Source organism: Macaca nemestrina, chromosome 9, assembly GCF_043159975.1.
Source record: "Macaca nemestrina isolate mMacNem1 chromosome 9, mMacNem.hap1, whole genome shotgun sequence".
In the NCBI taxonomy this organism is placed as follows: domain Eukaryota; kingdom Metazoa; phylum Chordata; class Mammalia; order Primates; family Cercopithecidae; genus Macaca; species Macaca nemestrina.
In genome coordinates this window covers 33,940,326-33,958,385 of record NC_092133.1, presented here as the reverse complement: position 1 = coordinate 33,958,385, position 18,060 = coordinate 33,940,326, and the positions used below count along the sequence as shown (strand labels likewise).

At 43.7% G+C, this 18,060-nt stretch overlaps 1 protein-coding gene across 1 annotated transcript in view; it reads left to right on the top strand.

The window, feature by feature from the left end:
* The window catches only part of LOC105478408 (ATP binding cassette subfamily C member 2), a 63,730-nt gene that overhangs the window by 20,152 nt on the left and 25,518 nt on the right, over positions 1–18,060 (top strand). The window contains exons 9-16 of the mRNA XM_011735679.2: positions 486–663; positions 6,196–6,450; positions 7,882–7,947; positions 9,880–10,017; positions 10,586–10,732; positions 11,346–11,430; positions 12,755–12,821; positions 14,343–14,469. Of these exons, the coding sequence (XP_011733981.2) occupies positions 486–663; positions 6,196–6,450; positions 7,882–7,947; positions 9,880–10,017; positions 10,586–10,732; positions 11,346–11,430; positions 12,755–12,821; positions 14,343–14,469 (1,063 nt within the window). The remainder of the gene's footprint in view (positions 1–485; positions 664–6,195; positions 6,451–7,881; positions 7,948–9,879; positions 10,018–10,585; positions 10,733–11,345; positions 11,431–12,754; positions 12,822–14,342; positions 14,470–18,060) is intronic.

The window sequence follows — 18,060 nt, the reverse complement described above, 5'->3', positions numbered from 1 at the left end:
AAGTAAAAGCAAGAACGCCAGGCTAGGCATGGTGGCTCATGACTGTATCTCAGCAGTTTGGGAGATTGAGGCAGGAGGATTGTTTGAGGCCAGGAGTTTGAAACCAGGCTGGTCAACATAACAAGACCCCATGTCTACAAAAGAAAAGAATTAGCTGGATGTGATGGCACATGCTTGAAACCCAGCTATTCAGGAGGCTGAGGTGGGAGGATCACCTAAGCCCAGGAGCTCGAGGCTTAATGAACTATGATCCTGCTACTGCACTCCAGCCTGGACAACAGAGCGAGACCCTGTATCAGAAACAAAACAAAACAAAAAGGACACTGGTGAAACTGTGGAGCTTAGGTCTTCCAAAGGCTTTGGACAATTCTGGTCACTTTTGTTACCTACAGTATAAAGGTGGCATAGTCTAGCTGGCTGTGCATGAGGAGAGAGGTGTCCTTGGAGGCCTTATGGATATAACTAACTTGGCTTTTCTCTGGCAGATTGCTGATCTCCTTTGCAAGTGACCGTGACACATATCTGTGGATTGGATATCTCTGTGCAATCCTCTTATTCGCTGCGGCTCTCATTCAGTCTTTCTGCCTTCAGTGTTATTTCCAGCTGTGCTTCATGCTGGGTGTAAAAGTACGGACAGCTATCATGGCTTCTGTATATAAGAAGGTAAGCAGAATATGGCAGGTATCACCAAAGAAAATCCCCTCGGTAAATATGAATATTGATTCCAAGGTTGAGGAAAATGTGATGGAAATGATAACTCATCTCAACACTTAATTTTGACCATACAGCCTCCGTTAGATGTTTCTTTGGAAATTAGATTATGAGAAGTGTGTTCACAAACAATGGGTGGAGAGGCCAGGAGGGAAAAGGTACTCCCCAGGGAGAAGCTTGCAAGCTGTTCTGGTGCTCAGGATCCACCTTGCAGCCCTGAAGGCTTGGCTACCCATCCACCTCTTCCTGCGTCTCTTGACAAGGTAAAATGCCTTGGAAAAGAATATAAGGTCAGAAAAGAAGCTGGTGAAGGGTCAAACTCTTAAAACCACCAACATTCAACTCAAATACTTAATGAAACCCAGCTCAGAGACCTGTTGTATCCATCTCAAATTGCAATCTTGCCGGAGCTCCATCTCCCCAGACCAAATTTCACCTAGCAACTTCTTTTTCTAACCTTTAGCGCTAACCCAACCCTCCTCTGCCTGACTTCTTTTTTCAATTTGTAAATACATTCATGCTGATTACTGAGTTCTGCAGACCTGGAAGCTTTTTCTTTTCCTTAAGATGATTTTGTTCATCTTCCCTCTGATACATTGGTTTTTTTTGTTGTTGGTGGTGGTGGTTTGTTGTTGTTTCTGTTGTTGTTGTTGTTATTGTTGTTTTTGAGACGGAGTCTTGCTCTGTTGCCCAGGCTAGAGTGCAGTTGTGCAATCTTGGCTCACTGCAACCTCCGCCTCCTGGGTTCAAGTGATTCTCCTGCCTCAGCCTCCTGAGTAGCTGGGACTACAGGCGCATGCCACCATGCCCAGCTCATTTTTTGTATTTTTAGTAGAGGCGGGGTTTTACCGTGTTAGCCAGGATTGTCTCCATCTCCTGACCTCATGATCCGCCCACCTCTGGGATTACAGGCATGAGCCACAGCGCCTGGCCGATACATTGTTTTTGAGGGTTAACTTTCTCAAGGCAACTGTATGTTCCTCATGTCCTCCATACCAAGATGAAGTCCCATTTTGTTCCTTGAGAAATGAAAATACAGTAGTTATGATCAGTGACTACAGACTTGAGGAGAAAATTCATCCCTGAGGAGATAGGTTCCAATTTTTTTATAGGTCGGAACACTAGTTGACTCTCTTCCTTTTTTTATTCCATCACGGCAAAGTTCCATCATGGTGACTTCTCTATTACAGTTCCTACTTTTCTCCTTTGCTTTCCTCTCTAGAAACAACACTTTGTCTTTGTCTTCCCTGAGTAGATGTTGGCTCGTTGAGAGACAGTGGCAGATAATCCAAGTGTCTTTAGATCAGAAGTCTGGTCACGTCCTTTGAACTCCCAGATACCCCCCTACTGGAATTTGTCTTCCTCCAGTTGATTTTTACAATCTCCTTATTCCTTCTGGAGATACTGAGTTTCTGCTGCTTTACAGGTTATGAGGTCACTAACCAGCCTATTTCAGCCATTGCTAGTAAAGTACACTTCTACAATTTTTTCATAATTGTGATTATTCATTCACACTATTTTGATTCTTAATATTCCAGGTTTTGCAACTGTTACAATCAATAAAGAGATTTATAAAATAGAACCCTCAATGATACTTTTATTCAAATAAATATCACTATTAGAAGAGTGGAAGAAAATTACTAATTTATATGTTTAGACAATGCTTCACTACTTATGAAACATTTTTTACATTTACTATCAATTCACAGGGCTATTGCCCTGTGAAATAAGTACATTATCCTTATTTTATGGAGAAAAATAAGGCTTAGATAATTTCAATGCCTACAATCACAAAGCCAGGAGTTGTCCCCAGACAAGGGCTACTGGGACTAAATTTATTTATTGATTGATTTTTTAAATTATTATACTTTAAGTTCTAGGGTACATGTGCACCATGTGCAGGTTTGTTACATATGTATACATGTGCCATGTTGGTGTGCTGCACCCATTAACCCGTCATTTACATTAGGTATATCTTCTAATGCTATCCCTTCCCTCTCCCCAACCCCACAACAGGCCCAGGTGTGTGATGTTCCCCATCCTGTGTCCAAGTGTTCTCATTGTTCAATTCCCACCTATGAATGAGAACATGCAGTGTTTAGTTTTCTGTTCTTGCAATAGTTTGCTCAGAATGATGGTTTCCAGCTTCATCCATGTCCCTACAAAGGACATGAACTCATCCTTTTTTATGGCTGCATAGTATTCCATGGTGTATATGTGCTACATTTTCTTAATCCAGTCTATCATTGATGGACATTTGGGTTAGTTCCAAGTCTTTGCTATTGTGAATAGTGCCTCAATAAACATACGTGTGCATGTGTCTTTATAGCAGCATGATTTATAATCCTTTGGATATATACCCAGTAATGGGATGGCTGGATCAAATGGTGTTTCTAGTTCTAGATTCTTGAGGAATTGCCACACTGTCTTCCACAATGGTTGAACTAGTTTACAGTCCCACCAACAGTGTAAAAGTGTTCCTATTTCTCCACATCCTCTCTAGTACCGGTTGTTTCCTGACTTTTTAATGATCACTATTCTAACTGGCATGAGATGGTATCTCATTGTGGTTTTGATTTGCATTTCTTTAATGGCCAGTGACAATGAGCATTTTTTCATGTGTCTGTTGCCTGCATAAATGTCTTCTTTTGAGAAGTGTCTGTTCATATATTTTGCCCACTTTTTGGTGGGGTTGTTTGATTTTTTTCTTGTAAATTTGTTTAAATTCTTTGTAGATGCTGGATATTAGCCCTTTGTCAGATGGGTAGATTGCAAAAATTTTCTCCCATTCTGTAGGTTACCTGTTCACTCTGATGGTGGTTTCTTTTGCTGTGCAGAAGCTCTTCAGTTTGATTAGATCCCATTTGTCAATTTTGGCTTTCGTTGCCTTTGCTTTTGGTGTTTTAGACATGAAGTCCTTGCCCATGCCTATGTCCTGAATGGTATTGCCTAGGTTTCTTCTAGGATTTTTATGGTTTTAAGTCTAACATTTAAGTCTTTAATCCATTTTGAATTAATTTTTGTTCTTGTTTTTGTCAGGTTTGTCAAAGATCAGATGGTTGTAGATGTGTGGTATTATTTCTGAGGGCTCTGTTCTGTTCCATTGATCTATATCTCTGTTTTGGTACCACTACCATGCTGTTTTGGTTACTGTAGCCTTGTAGTATAGTTTGAAGTCAGGTAGCATGATGCCTTCAGCTTTGTTCTTTTGGCTTAGGATTGTCTTGGGAATGTGGGCTCTTTTTTGGTTCCATATGAACTTTAAAGTAATTTTTTCCAATTCTGTGAAGAAAGTCATCGGTAGCTTGATGGGGATGGCATTGAATCTATAAATTACCTTGGGCAGTATGGCCATTTTCACGATATTGATTCTTCCTATGCATGAGCATGGAATGTTCTTCCATTTGTGTCCTCTTTTATTTCGTTGAGCAGTGGTTTGTAGTTCTCCTTGAAGAGGTCCTTCACATCCCTTGTAAGTTGGATTCCTGGGTATTTTATTCTCTTTGAAGGAATTGTGAATGGGAGTTCACTCATGATTTGATTCTCTGTTTGTCTGTTATTGGCGTATAGGAATGCTTATGATTTTTGCATATTGATTTTTGTATCCTGAGACTTTGCTGAAGCTGCTTATCAACTTAAGGCGATTTTGGGCTGAGACGATGGGGTTTTCTAAATATACAATCATGTCATCTGCAAACAGGGACAATTTGACTCCCTCTTTTCCTAATCGAATACCCTTTATTTCTTTCTCCTGCCTGATTGCCCCGGCCAGAACTTCCAACACTATGTTGAATAGGAGTGGTGAGAGAGGGCATCCCTGTCTTGTGCCAGTTTTCAAAGGGAATGCTTCCAGTTTTTGCCCATTCAGTATGATATTGGCTGTGGGTTTGTCGTAAATAGCTCTTATTATTTTGAGATGTGTACTGGGACTAAATTTACTGAAAATAGAAATGTATAGTGATTACCTTGAAGGGCAATTAGATGTTGTTAGTTGTTTTTTGTTTTTCCCTCTTCCATACCAAAAGGAAGGCATAGCAGTGGGCTGATTCCTCTAGAACCTTGGTGGTCCAACATTTTAGAAAACTTTCCTCTTTTTACTGTACAGCCAAGAATCCTGATATGTTCCAAAGAATGTATTGGTGGATTAAGATGGCAGTAGTGCTTCTAGGAGGAGATGGAAGTAGTATGGGCCACTTGTAGCCCGTACACTGTCTTTCTGGGAATTACAAGGTGGCTCTCCTTCTTATAGAAAGATGCAGCCTACTCCAGATGGTGCCTTGGTGGCATAGTGCAAGTTGGTTTCAGTACTCTGATACATTTGTGCAAGGCATTGTTGCAAGTGACAGACTTGTGGCTATCAACCTCCTGACCTCGCTAACATGAGAACAGGAAGCCCATACTACAAGACCAGGCATCTAGACAGTGCCTGAAAAATCCTGACAATACAAAAGTCTTTTATTTTACTTTATTTTTTGAGACAGAGTCTCGCTCTGTAGCCCAGTCTGGAGTGCAGTGGCACAATCTCGGCTCGCTGCAACCTCCGCCTCCCAGGTTCCAGCAATTCTCCTGCCTTAGCCTCCCGAGCAGCTGGGATTACAGGCGCCCACCACCATGCCCAGCTAATTTTTGTATTTTTGATAGAGATGGGGTTTCGCCGTGTTGGCCAGGCTGGTCTTGAATTCCCGACCTCAGGTGATCTGTCTGCCTCGTCCTCCCAAAGTGCTAGGATTACAGGTGTGAGCCACTGTGCCCGGCCTACAAAAGTCATTTTACTTCAAAGTATGAAGTCTGAAGTTTTTCTCTTCATTCTAAATTCTCTGTCCTTCTTGGGAATTGTTGCAACCTCTTCATAAGAGTATGACTCCAAATAACGTTGCCATATCAAAAGTTTCTGAGGTCAAAATCAATACATGCTGGTTCCCTCCTTCCTTTCCTCCCTCTCTCCTTCCATCCATCCATCCCTCCTTTTCTTCCATCCTTCAGTATTTGATTCTCTACTATGTGCCACATAATATAGTATTGAAATAGATAGATGCCCTCATCCTCACAGAGTTTACATCTAGTGGAGAAACAGAAAAAAAACAAGGTAATTATGGTTCATTGTGATGAATGTAATGACAACGGTAAGCTCAGGATATTATGAGAGTACACAGGATGAGTATCTAATCCCAACTTTGTAGTCAGGGTGGTTTTCTCACAAGAAGTTACATCTCGGCTGACACCAAAGGATAAATAGGAGTTTTTTGGGCAAAGAAGTGTGTGGATGTGTAGGGTTGGAGGAAGGTGGGAATAGGAAGAAAGAGTGGTCAAGAATGAGAGAACACCATGTATAAGATTTGGAGGCAAGAAGTCACAGTGCCTTGGAGAAGCTATGTCCATAGGGAGCACATCCTTCCATTGTAATCTCACTTCCTGAGCTGCTTCTTCTACTCCCTAGTATCCCTGGCTTTGTCATTGGGTCCCAATTTCAATCTTTATCTTTAGGCATTGACCCTATCCAACTTGGCCAGGAAGGAGTACACCGTTGGAGAAACAGTGAACCTGATGTCTGTGGATGCCCAGAAGCTCATGGATGTGACCAACTTCATACACTTGCTGTGGTCAAGTGTTCTACAGATTGTCTTATCCATCTTCTTCCTATGGAGAGAGTTGGGACCCTCAGTCTTAGCAGGTGTTGGGGTGATGGTGCTTGTAATCCCAATTAATGCGATACTGTCCACCAAGAGTAGGACCATTCAGGTAAAGAAAGAGTCACCCGGAAAAATATATGCTTTCTTTAAAGTGTAAACCCTTTTTCTTACTCTACTCTAATTCTTAATGGGAGTTTGGGCAAGTCAAAGCTGGTAGAAGACTTTCTACCATCTCAAGTGTACTTGGCTTTCTCTGAGTTCCCTTTTCATCTTCTGATGACTCTTAGGGTTTATATACACTCCCCTGCATTCATGTTAGAGGGAAGAGCCTGACTGGAGAAGGAAGGGCTGCCCCGGAGATGCTGCACATAATTCTTCCCTCTTGCTCTGCTGGGCTGCCCTAGTAACAGTGATTTGGGGCCCTGCTTCTCCGTTACAGCAATCTAAATCAACCATAGAGAACAGTCGCCTGAGTGATCCAAATTTCAGCCTGAGCCTTGGCAATCATCCCGCTACCACCAGGTGGGAGGGTTCCATGTGGACAGTGTCCTCAGTCCTGCCAGAATTCACAGGTTGGGTGGGTGGACTTGACAATGTATATGATTTATTCACTCATTTGTTTTGCATTCAAGTTACAAATAATTGTTTTGAAAATATTTCTTGCAGGCCGGGCGCGGTGGCTCAAGCCTGTAATCCCAGCACTTTGGGAGGCCGAGATGGGCGGATCACTAGGTCAGGAGATCGAGACCATCCTGGCTAACACGGTGAAACCCCGTCTCTACTAAAAAATACAAAAAACTAGCCGGGCAAGGTGGCGGGCGCCTGTAGTCCCAGCTACTCAGGAGGCTGAGACAGGAGAATGGCCCGAACCCGGGAGGCGGAGCTTGCAGTGAGCTGAGATCCGGCCACTGCACTCCAGCCTGGGCGACAGAGCGAGACTCCGTCTCAAAAAAAAAAAAAAAAAAAAAAAAAAAAGAAAATATTTCTTGCATATCTTACTTCTCTGAGAACACAGTAGTGAGTTAGGGCTCCTGTTCTCATGGATCTTACATTCTACCTGGTGGGATGGTGGAGAGACAGGCAATATACAAAGAAGAAAAATATCAGATCATGATAAGTGTTATACAGAGAATTCAACAGGGTGATGAGATAGTGAGTGAATGGGTGGCTATTTTCAATGAGTTCAGGGAAGACCTCTTGGGGAGTGGACATTTAAGCTGAACTCTGAATGACACAAGCCTGATTGTAAAGGAGAAAGCCTTGGGAAGGGCAGGGGAAGAACAGCCTGGGAGCTGGGTACAGTCAGGCAAGGGCTATGGGGCAGAAACAAGCTTGGCACAAGCAAGGATCAGAAAGAAGATGGGTGTAGCAGGAACGGAGTGGGCAAAGAGAGTGGAGGGTGGTGAATCCCATCACTGGGCACCTCAAGTTCTTACTAAGTGACAGTCACAAAGTAGCAGTGAGGCCTGACGTCTGCAGCAAACCTGAGCCCTCTCTCATGGAAGCGTATATTGTTTTTCTTTTGCTTTTTTCCTGGCAGGTCAAAAATATGAAGAATAAAGACAAACGTTTAAAGATCATGAATGAGATTCTTAGTGGAATTAAGGTGAGAATCTGAGCGTAGGTGGCTCTCTGTGGGTAAGGACAGAAGCAGCGGCTCTCTTGACCTTCGCAAACCCTGGTAGAGGTGATGGATTCCTGCTTCTCGGCCAGTTGTGTCACATGACTTTTGTTTCATGTCCTCCTGTCCCTCTCAGGTCCTCTGTTGAACCTCTATTTCTATTTATTCACCCTAAATAGCTTGTTTTGTTTTTGACACTTTACTGTAGAAGTTTTTAAACATATAGAAAAATAGAGACTATCATGAACCCCTACGAACTTTTCACCCAGCTCCAGGAATTATCAGCATGCCCTAACTAGTTTCATCTATAAACCCACTCCCCTCACACTTGCTTGATTATTTTAAAGCAAATCTCAGAGATCTTGTCCTTTCATTCATAAATACTGTGTATGTATCTCTAAAAGAAGGACTTATTTTTAAAATATAGACACAATACCATTATCATACCTACAAAAAAAAAAATTAACATTCTTTGATACCATCAAAATTCTCCATTTGCCTCATACGTGCCTTTTGTTTGTTTGTTTTGCTGTTGGTTAGGTTGAATAAGGACCCAAAAAATGTCCATGCATGGTATGGTATTTAATTGATAGTGATTTTAATCTACAACAGTTTCTGTGTGTGTGTGTGTGTGTGTGTGTGTGTGTGTGTTTGTCTTGGTCATTCCAAAAAAACTAAGTTATTTGTCTTATTTCCTGTAAATTCATAGTTAGATCTAAAGGTTTGATTGATTTAGAGTTCATTTGGGGGTAGGAGTACCAGGTTGCTTTCAAGTGGTGCTGTGTGCTTCCAAACTGCAGCGATGATGACTTGAGTGGGCCCAGGCAGTGTCAGCCTGATCCATCCTTTACAAGGTTTCCTGCTAGTCTTTCACTAGAGCGGTAGTTTGTGATGCTGGCAGCACATTAGAATCACCTGAGAAATTTGAAGTTTGTAAAACCCACTGAGGCTGGGGGCCTACTTCAAACCATTTAAATTGGACTCTTTGGGAGCGAGGCCCAGACATGTATATTTTTTTAAGTTCCCTAGGTGATTCTAATATGCCACCAAGGTGAAAAACACTATTGTAAGAATTTTATGATCATGGCCTAGGTCTGTTATTTCATTAGGAACTGCAAAAGAGTGAAATGTTTTAATTCTATTATTCCCTTGACATTGATTAGCTGGAATTTTATGAAGAATTATTATCTTTCATCAACTTGTTGTTTACCCTAAAATGAAGTTAGTATGGGATAGGCAGAATAAATTTTTGCTTCTTCCCCTCCATTTACCAGCTTTCATGATAATGCATTTCATCCTCCAGAGGTGACCAATGATTTCTTTTAACTGAATATTGTTTTGAATTAATACAGCTTAACATTATCCTAAACTTCTTAAAAATAAAACAGAGCCCCCTTTTAACTCCTTGTTAATTCTCCACACAGAGCTCTGATATGTCCTTCTGTTAATGTGGCAAAACTAAAAGGAGAGCTGGTTTTGAATCTCAGCTCTACCACTGGGTGGTTTAACTTGCCAAAAGTTTGGGAAGGTTCCCTTGCCTCTCTCAGCTTGTTTCCTTATCATTTAAATGAAGATAATAACTCCACAAATGTAATGTGACTAACTCACCTCGATTTGCCCAGAACTTTTTAAGTCTTAGTACTGGAAGGCCTGTGTTCTGGGCAGCCCTTTAGTCCCAGGCAAACTAGAACAGTTAGTCATACTAAGGTTGTTATAAAGTGAGATAATGTATTTAAAATGCTTTGTACATAGTAGGTTGTCAACAAATACAAGCTACCTTTCTGTAATCATACTTTATAATCTGGATTTCTATTCCCCACATTTTGGGGACTATATCCTGAAACATGGGTGGATCGGATACACCTGGTGCCCTTTCGGGGACAATCATGTGAGCTGTATTTTTTTTCAACTTATTAGATCCTGAAATATTTTGCCTGGGAACCTTCATTCAGAGACCAAGTCCAAAACCTCCGAAAGAAAGAGCTCAAGAACCTGCTGGCCTTTAGTCAACTACAATGTGTAGTAATGTTCATCTTCCAGTTAACTCCAGTCCTGGTGAGTAGCAGAGGGGTCCATGGGCATTCGCCTGGGTGTTCACCTGGACCTGCATCAGCTTCCTGAAAAGGAAGTTCACTTTTGATAGACTAGCTGGCACCTCTAGGCCTGACCGCGAGATCCAGGGGACTTGTCCCTCTCACCGCCCCATGCTGCTTTTCCTCCTTTGTCCCACACCCCCAGCTCTAGTTTCACCTTCATGTACTGTATGGTGGTCTGGCAGCCCAGAGCAACTTTTCAAGATGCACAGCAAGCATGTGGTATCGGGAAGGTTTGGCTTAGGAGGCTTTCTTGTCTTTTTTGGAAGGTGGTGTAGGTCTATAGTGGATGGAACACTGATAAAGGATCCAGGAGACCTGAACTCTGGTCCTAGTAATCCATTAATTGACCTTGTGACCTTGGGGAAGATATTTCCTCCTCTCCTGGGCTCAGTTTTCTCATCTGTACATGAAGAGGCTGGATCACCCTCAAGGCGCCTTTAGCTCTGATATACGGTGCTCCTGAAACCTAGCACAATGCTGCTTTGTCCCTTTTAGGAATAAATTGCTTATGACCTTGCCCTTTCCAGGTATCTGTGGTCACATTTTCTGTTTATGTCCTGGTGGATAGCAACAATATTTTGGATGCACAAAAGGCCTTCACCTCCATTACTCTCTTCAACATCCTGCGCTTTCCCCTGAGCATGCTTCCCATGATGATCTCCTCCATGCTCCAGGTAGGTCGGCACTCTCGCTGATGACTGCCTATCTCTGGTTAAGAGCCTTGGAGTCCAGAATGACTGGCTATCCCATCCCATGTCTAACTTTTGCTGGTAAACTTTCAAGAGAGAGAGATCTGTTTGATTTCTGGAGACCAGTGGTTTGACCTTAATAAAATCATGAGTTTTCTGAGCCCCAGTTTATCTAACTATAAAATGAGGATAATTATACCAATCTCATCTACCTGAGCATAGCCACTGATATGCGGCAAGTACCAGAGCTGCAGAGGAAGGTCACCAGACAGGCAGTAGACTGATGAGAAGGCCTAGTTACTAGAACCAGATAGAAGTTAAGTTTTTGTCTTAGAAGGCAGGTACGTAGTTTCTGGAATTAGGGCCAACGACTGGAGAGAGCAGAGGAGTTGAACTCCATGAGTTTGCTAAAGGACTGAAATAGAGCACCCACTTCCATCTGTCTATGGTGGGATAGCTTCCAGGGCTGAGTTTGGTGGAGCTTAGGAGAGGCCAGCTGTGGCAAATAGAAAATCATGGGCTAATGACAAAGTCAAAATCTCTCTGCTTGTGCTTGTTACTGACTTTAATTCTTGAGATCCTTTGTGTCCTTCTCTAGGCCGGTGTTTCCACAGAGCGGCTGGAGAAGTACTTGGGAGGGGATGACTTGGACACATCTGCCATTCGACATGACTGCAATTTTGGTAAATAAATTTGGAAGTCGCTTCCCAAACTTATTCGCAGTGTTGGTGCCAGAATTTTGATAATGCAAGAACTTAGCAGCAGCAAACTGAAAGAGAGCTTGGAGATTTGTCTTGAGCCTATGCTTGCATAAGATACATACTGTTCTTACTTGAATTATGTTTACACTTACAGCAGATTGCTCAACTAGATTGCTAAATAAAGCTGGGCCAGCTCTTCTGAGGATAAGCAGGGAATCCTGTAAAGGATCCAGAAAGCAGAAGTCAGGATGGAGCCAAGTGTGTGGGATTGGGAAGGTAGCCTAGAGTGAAAGAATACTCAGATTCTGAAGGTTTAAAGGTTGGGGGCCAACCATGGCCAGAGTGGGCAGTAGGACTGGAATCCATGGTGGGGAGGATTTATATATGGAGGTGGAATTCATACAAGGGGACTGGGCAACAGAGGGCCTGAGAGTATACCCAGAGTATGCGTAGGTCAGGAATCTGGCCTTCCAGTAGGCTTGGGAGTTCTGAATCAAAAAGAACTTCAGCCGGGCACAGTGGCTCACGCCTGTAATCCCAGCATTTTGGGAGGCCGAGGCAGGCGGATCACCTGAGGTCAGGAGTTTGACACCAGCCTGACCAACATGGAGAAACCCCGTCTCTACTAAAAATACAAAATTAGCTGAGTGTGGTGGCACATGTCTGTAATCCTGGCTACTCGGGAGGCTGAGGCAGGAGAATCACTTGAACCTGGGAGGTAGAGGTTGCGGTGAGCTGAGATTGCACCATTGCACTCCAGCCTGGGTGACAGGAGTGAAACTGCATCTAAAAAAACAAAATGAAACAAAAAGAAAAAAAAAGGACTTTAAGCTGGACACAGTGGCCTGTAATCCCAGGCCTTTGGGAGGCTGAGCCGGGCAGATTGCTTGAGTCCATGAGTTGGAAACTAGCCTGGGTGACATGACGAAACTGTCTCTACTAAAAATACAAAAATTAGCGGGGCATGGTGGTGCATGCCTGTAGTCCCATCTACCTGGAGGCTGAAGAAGGAGAATCTCTTGAGCCTGGAAAGTCAAGGCGGCAGTCAGCCGAGATTGCACCACTGCACTCCAGTCTGGGTGACAAAGTGAGACCATGACTCAAAAAAAAAAAAGGACTTCATATGCAGGCCACTTCTGGTCTCATTCTAGGAGATTTCATTTGCCTCCTGTTAGCATAGGAGCCAGCACTTAGCAGAAACAATCCCGGGTGCTGATGGAGAAAGCGGAGACACACGAGGGCTGAGAAAGGGCAGACAGTCACATGGGGACGTACATTTGACCAAAAGAGGACTTTTTCTCAACAGACAAAGCCGTGCAGTTTTCTGAGGCCTCCTTTACCTGGGAACGTGATATGGAAGCCACAATCCGAGAGTGAGTTGCCTTCTTTCCACCCTAATGTTCTTTAGCATTCTCACTGCCTGGCCGATTCTCAGAAAATTCCGTGTAATAGAATACATGGGTAATTGAGTTATGTGCGTGTCTTCAGTTAGATACCAGTGCAGGACAAACCCCTGGAGAGATGAGCTGAAAGCCAAGGTTCTCAGCCCCTTCCCCTGATAACTGTATTTGCCACCCTGCTTTCCTACTATGGGACCATGAATATCCAGCTGTGATCCCATGAAGACATTTGTGTGTGCAGATTGTGGATGGAGGTGGTGCAGTGTTGGCAGGTGGCCACGTCTCTGGGTATGGTAGAAGATAAACACAAGAACCTGAATTCAGTATAAGTTCATTCATCCAAGAATAGCAATCAGGAACATTGGAATCTGGCTCCTTAGTGTGAATCTTCTGCACATAGTGTGTCTCTTAAGCACCATGTGTAATAGCACACCCAGTTCATCCACTGAGCACAGCACAGAGTACACCAGGGGCCTGAATAGGCCATATCTTTCTTTCTTCACAACTGAGCACATCTTTTTTTTTTTTTTTTTTTTTTTTTTTTTTTTTTTTTGAGACGGAGTTTTGCTCTGTCACCCAGGCTAGAGTGCAGTGGCGCGATCTCGGACAACTGAGCATGTCTTATTATCTCCTTACTATACTCCTGACTTCCCACTCCTCTATCTTGTTCCTATAGTCTTTAACATGGACTCCAGAGCTAGCCCCACGATGAGCTAGGGGCAGGAGCATCTGCTCTGAACCCTCCTAACCCAGCAGTTTCCCTTTCCAGAGAGGAAACTGGGCAGGGCTTCCACCATACTGTTATAGGTCTGGAAGAAATTCAGCTCAATGGGCAGATTCAGAAAGACTGTGAACAAGTTCCTAATGTTCCTAGTGTTCTAGAAACTCAAATAACAGGGCTGGCACACAGAGTTTCCAGGAACCAGTTCCAGTGTGGGCCCCTACCCAGCCAGATACAGTCAGATATTCAGGAGAAAGGCCAGGGAATCTACTTTCAGCAAATGTTCCAGGTGACACATTTAGCAGCTCAATTTGGGAAATGTTAATCTAGTCCAAACCCATTAGTAAGAAAGGAGGGGTCCTTAGTCCAAAGGAAGTGACCTTCCAAGATGACACAGCCCAGCAGCGTCAGGGTTGGGACTTGAACCAAGCCAGGTCTCCAGGCCCCCAATAGGGTCTTGTTCAACGGGTAACCATGTTCGTTCTAGGAGAATGTTATCATTGGAAATGCACATTTGGCACAAACAGCTTACAGATGAGTTGGATAAATTAGGGCTCATTGGGGCTCATTCTCTAGCCTTTTAGAGCTAAGAAAAAACAAAAAGAAAAAGTATTAAAGAAGCACTTTGGGGTCTTGTATATCCAAGGCAAATTTTCCAATCTTGAGGGGAAATCTCCTAATACCAGACTTCGTGGAGACTCAGAGAAGTGACTTGAGCTACTCTTTAATACCCAACCCCTGCTATCTCCTTCAAAGACATTCCTCTCTTTCAGTGTGAACCTGGACATTATGCCAGGCCAACTTGTGGCTGTGATGGGGCCTGTCGGCTCTGGGAAGTCCTCCTTGATATCAGCCATGCTGGGAGAAATGGAAAATGTCCACGGGCACATCACCATCAAGGTGAGAGGGAATACCATTGCAAATGCCTCTGACTCCCGAATGTCAGCAGGGAGCCTCCCTCTGACTCCCTTCGTGCTTTTGCCTCACTGGGGAGAAGGCACTGAGGGCTAGTAGGTGAGGCCTTGGAGACATTTGGTAGATCTGTGGACTGTGATTTTTCTGTCCCATTTCAACTTTATATAATCAGTTGCTGGGGCTAAGATTTGGGAATCTGCATTTTTAAGGATTCTCATATGCATACTACAGTGTGAAAACTGTTGATTAGAGAGGTCTTCCTTCAAAATATAGGCGTTTCTGGCCAGGCGCAGTGACTCACACCTGTAATCCCAGCACTTTGAGAGGCTGAGGGAGGTGGATCACCTGAGGTCAGGAGTTCGAGACTAATCTGGTCAACATGGTGAAACCCCGTCTCTACTAAAAATACAAAATTAGCCGGGCATGGTGGCACGTGCCTATAATCCCAGCTACTTGGGAGGCTGAGGCATGAGAATCACTTGAGCCCAGGAGGGCTGCAGTGAGCCAAGATCATGCCACTGCACTCCAGCCTGAGCAACAGAAAGAGACTCTGTCTCCAAAAAAAAAAAAAAAAAAAAAAGTATAGGCATTTCTCCTTTATCTATGTATTTGTTTCTGAAAAATCACACATTCTGCAAAACTGTACAATAAAAATAAAAGGACCTAGGGGAAAAGAATTGTAATAGATCACTAAAAACTTATATAACTTTGTAATCAAACTACCAACAAAAACAATACCAACCATAGCAATAACATCGAGAGCAATAAAAACAGTAACCTTGTAAAATCAGCACCGGCATTTGCACCCAACATTACAGTTAGTCTTGGGCCTCTCTCTCCCTCCTTTGAGAGCTAAATCTTTGATGGCATTTGCTTCCAAAATAAAAATCTGGTGTAGGGTGTTGTCTTCATCAATTATATATACATTTTTTGGGACAGAGTCTCGCTGTGTCATTCAGGCTGGAGTGCAATAGTGCCATCTCAGCTCACTGCAACCTCCATCTCCTGGTTTCAAGCGATTCTCCTGCCTCAGTCTCCCAAATAGCTGGGATTACAGGTGTGTGCCACTATGCCCCACTAACTTTTTTTTTTAATTTTTAAAAATTTTTTTACTTTAAGTTCCAGGATACATGTGCAGAACATGTAGGTTTGTTACATAGGTATACGTGTGCCATGGTGGTTTGCTGCACCTATTGACCTGTCATCTAGGTTCCCTCCCCTCGCCCCTCAGCCCCCAATAAGCCCCGGTGTGTGATGTTCCCCTCCCTGTATCCATGTGTTTTCACTGTTCAACTCCCACTTATGAGTAAGAACATGCAGTGCTTGGTTTTCTGTTCCTGTGTTAGTTTGCTGAGGATGATGCTTCTAGCTTCATCCATGTCCCTACAAAGGACATGATCTCATTCCTTTTTATGGCTGCATAGTGTTCCATGGTATATATGTGCCACATTTTCTTTATCCAGTCTATCACTGATGATGCCCAGCTAATTTTTGTACTTTTAGTAGAGGCGGGGTTTTGCCATGTTGTCCAGGCTGGTCTCAAACTCCTGGCCTCAAGTGATCCATCTGCCTCAGCCTCCCAAAGTGCTGGGATTATATGGGTAAGCCACTGCGCCTGGCTAATTATGATTTTTTTTAACACAGAGGAAAATGTTTTCATGGCATCTTCATCAGTACTCTGAACTTTTCCAGAGAGCTAAATTTAGGGAAAATTATAGCCATTTTTGAATTGTTACCACTACTTGTACCAAAGAGAGGCGAATCTATAGATTTTCAGCTTTTTTTCTTAAGATCTTCATATATTGCTAAGAGTTTCTTTTTAAGTATGAGAATGCTTCCTCCAATTGATTTATACTGACCTGCTTGGAAAAAAAATTTAAGAACCAGCTGTTCTTCTACGATATACTGACATCATTTCCTGATTTAGCAATCACTAATGAATGAATTTGCAATTTTTTTTTTTTTTTTTTTTTTTTTGAGATGGAGTCTTGCTCTGTCGCCCAGGCTGGAGTGCAGTGGCCTGATCTCAGCTCAGGCCTCCCGGGTTTACGCCATTCTCCTGCCTCAGCCTCCCGAATAGCTGGGACTACAGGCGCCCGCCACGTCGCCTGGCTAGTTTTTTGTATTTTTTAGTAGAGACGGGGTTTCACCGTGTTAGCCAGGATGGTCTCGATCTCCTGACCTCGTGATCCGCCTGTCTCGGCCTCCCAAAGTGCTGGGATTACAGGCTTGAGCCACTGCGCCCGGCCTACTAATTTGCAATTTTAAAAACATGCACTATAGCAGAGCAGACTACAGATTTAAGTCTGTCTTCTAACCCCTTTGGGGAAGCTTTTTTTCTTGCTAACTCATAACTGGGTTCTTCCTCAAACACAGGCATTTGTTGGTCTCCATTTCTGGTTGTTCTTTTTTTTTTTTTTTTTGAGACGGAGTCTCAGTCTGTCACCCAGGCTGGAGTGCAGTGGTACACGATCTCGGCTCACTGCAACCTCTGCCTCCTAGGTTCAAGCAGTTCTCTTCCTCAGCCTCCTGAGTAGTTGGGATTACAGGCACATGTCACTACGCCTGGCTAATTTTGTATTCTTAGTAGAGACAGGGTTTCACCATCTTGGCCAGGCTGGTCTTGAACTCCTGACCTTGTGATCCACCTGCCTTAGCCTCCCAAAGTACTGGAATTACAGGCGTGAGCCACCGCGCCCGGCCTCCATCTCTGTTTTTTGTTTGTTTGTTTGAGATGGAGCCTCACTCTGTATCCCAGGCTGGAGTGCAGTGGCCCAATCTGAGCTCACTGCAGCCTCTGCCTCCTGGGTTCAAGGGATTCTCCTGCCTCAGATTCCCGAGTAGTTGGGATTACAGACTCGTGCCACCATATCCAGCTACTTTTTGTGTTTTTAGTAGAGATGGAGTTTCACCATGTTGGCCAGGCTGGTCACTCCTGACCTCAGGTGATTCGCCTACTTTGACCTCCCAAAGTGCTGGGATTACAAGCATGAGCCACCGCACCCAGGCTCCATCTCTCTTTGGATATAATCTTGCTTCCTAAGATGTCATCTATGCCAGGGGTCCCCAACCCCTGGGCCTCAGACTGGTACTGTTCCATGGCCTGTTGGGAACCAGGCTACACAGGAGAAGGTGAGCGGCGAGCGAGCATTACCACCTGAGCTCCACCTCCTGTCAGATCAGCAGCAGCATTAGATTCTCATAGGACCACGAACCCTTTTGTGAACTGCACATGCCAAGGATCTAGGCTGCATCTACTGCCTGATGATCTGAGGTGGAACAGTTTCATCCCGAAACCATCTCCCACCACCACCCCATCCATGGAAAAATTGTCTTCCGCAAAACTGGTCCCTGGTGCCAAAAAAGGTTGGGGACCGCTGATCTATACCATTCCCTCGTCAGTGTTAGCCCTTTGTTGCTCCTAGTAAATTCAATTGGGTTTGACTGAAACCCTCTTCTAGAAGCAACACACACATTTATCATCTAATTTTCAGGATCATGGCTGGAAAACATAGTCTAACAAAAGGGGGGCTTTTGATGGTGAAGAGGATATTGAGTCCTGAGAGTGGAATAACT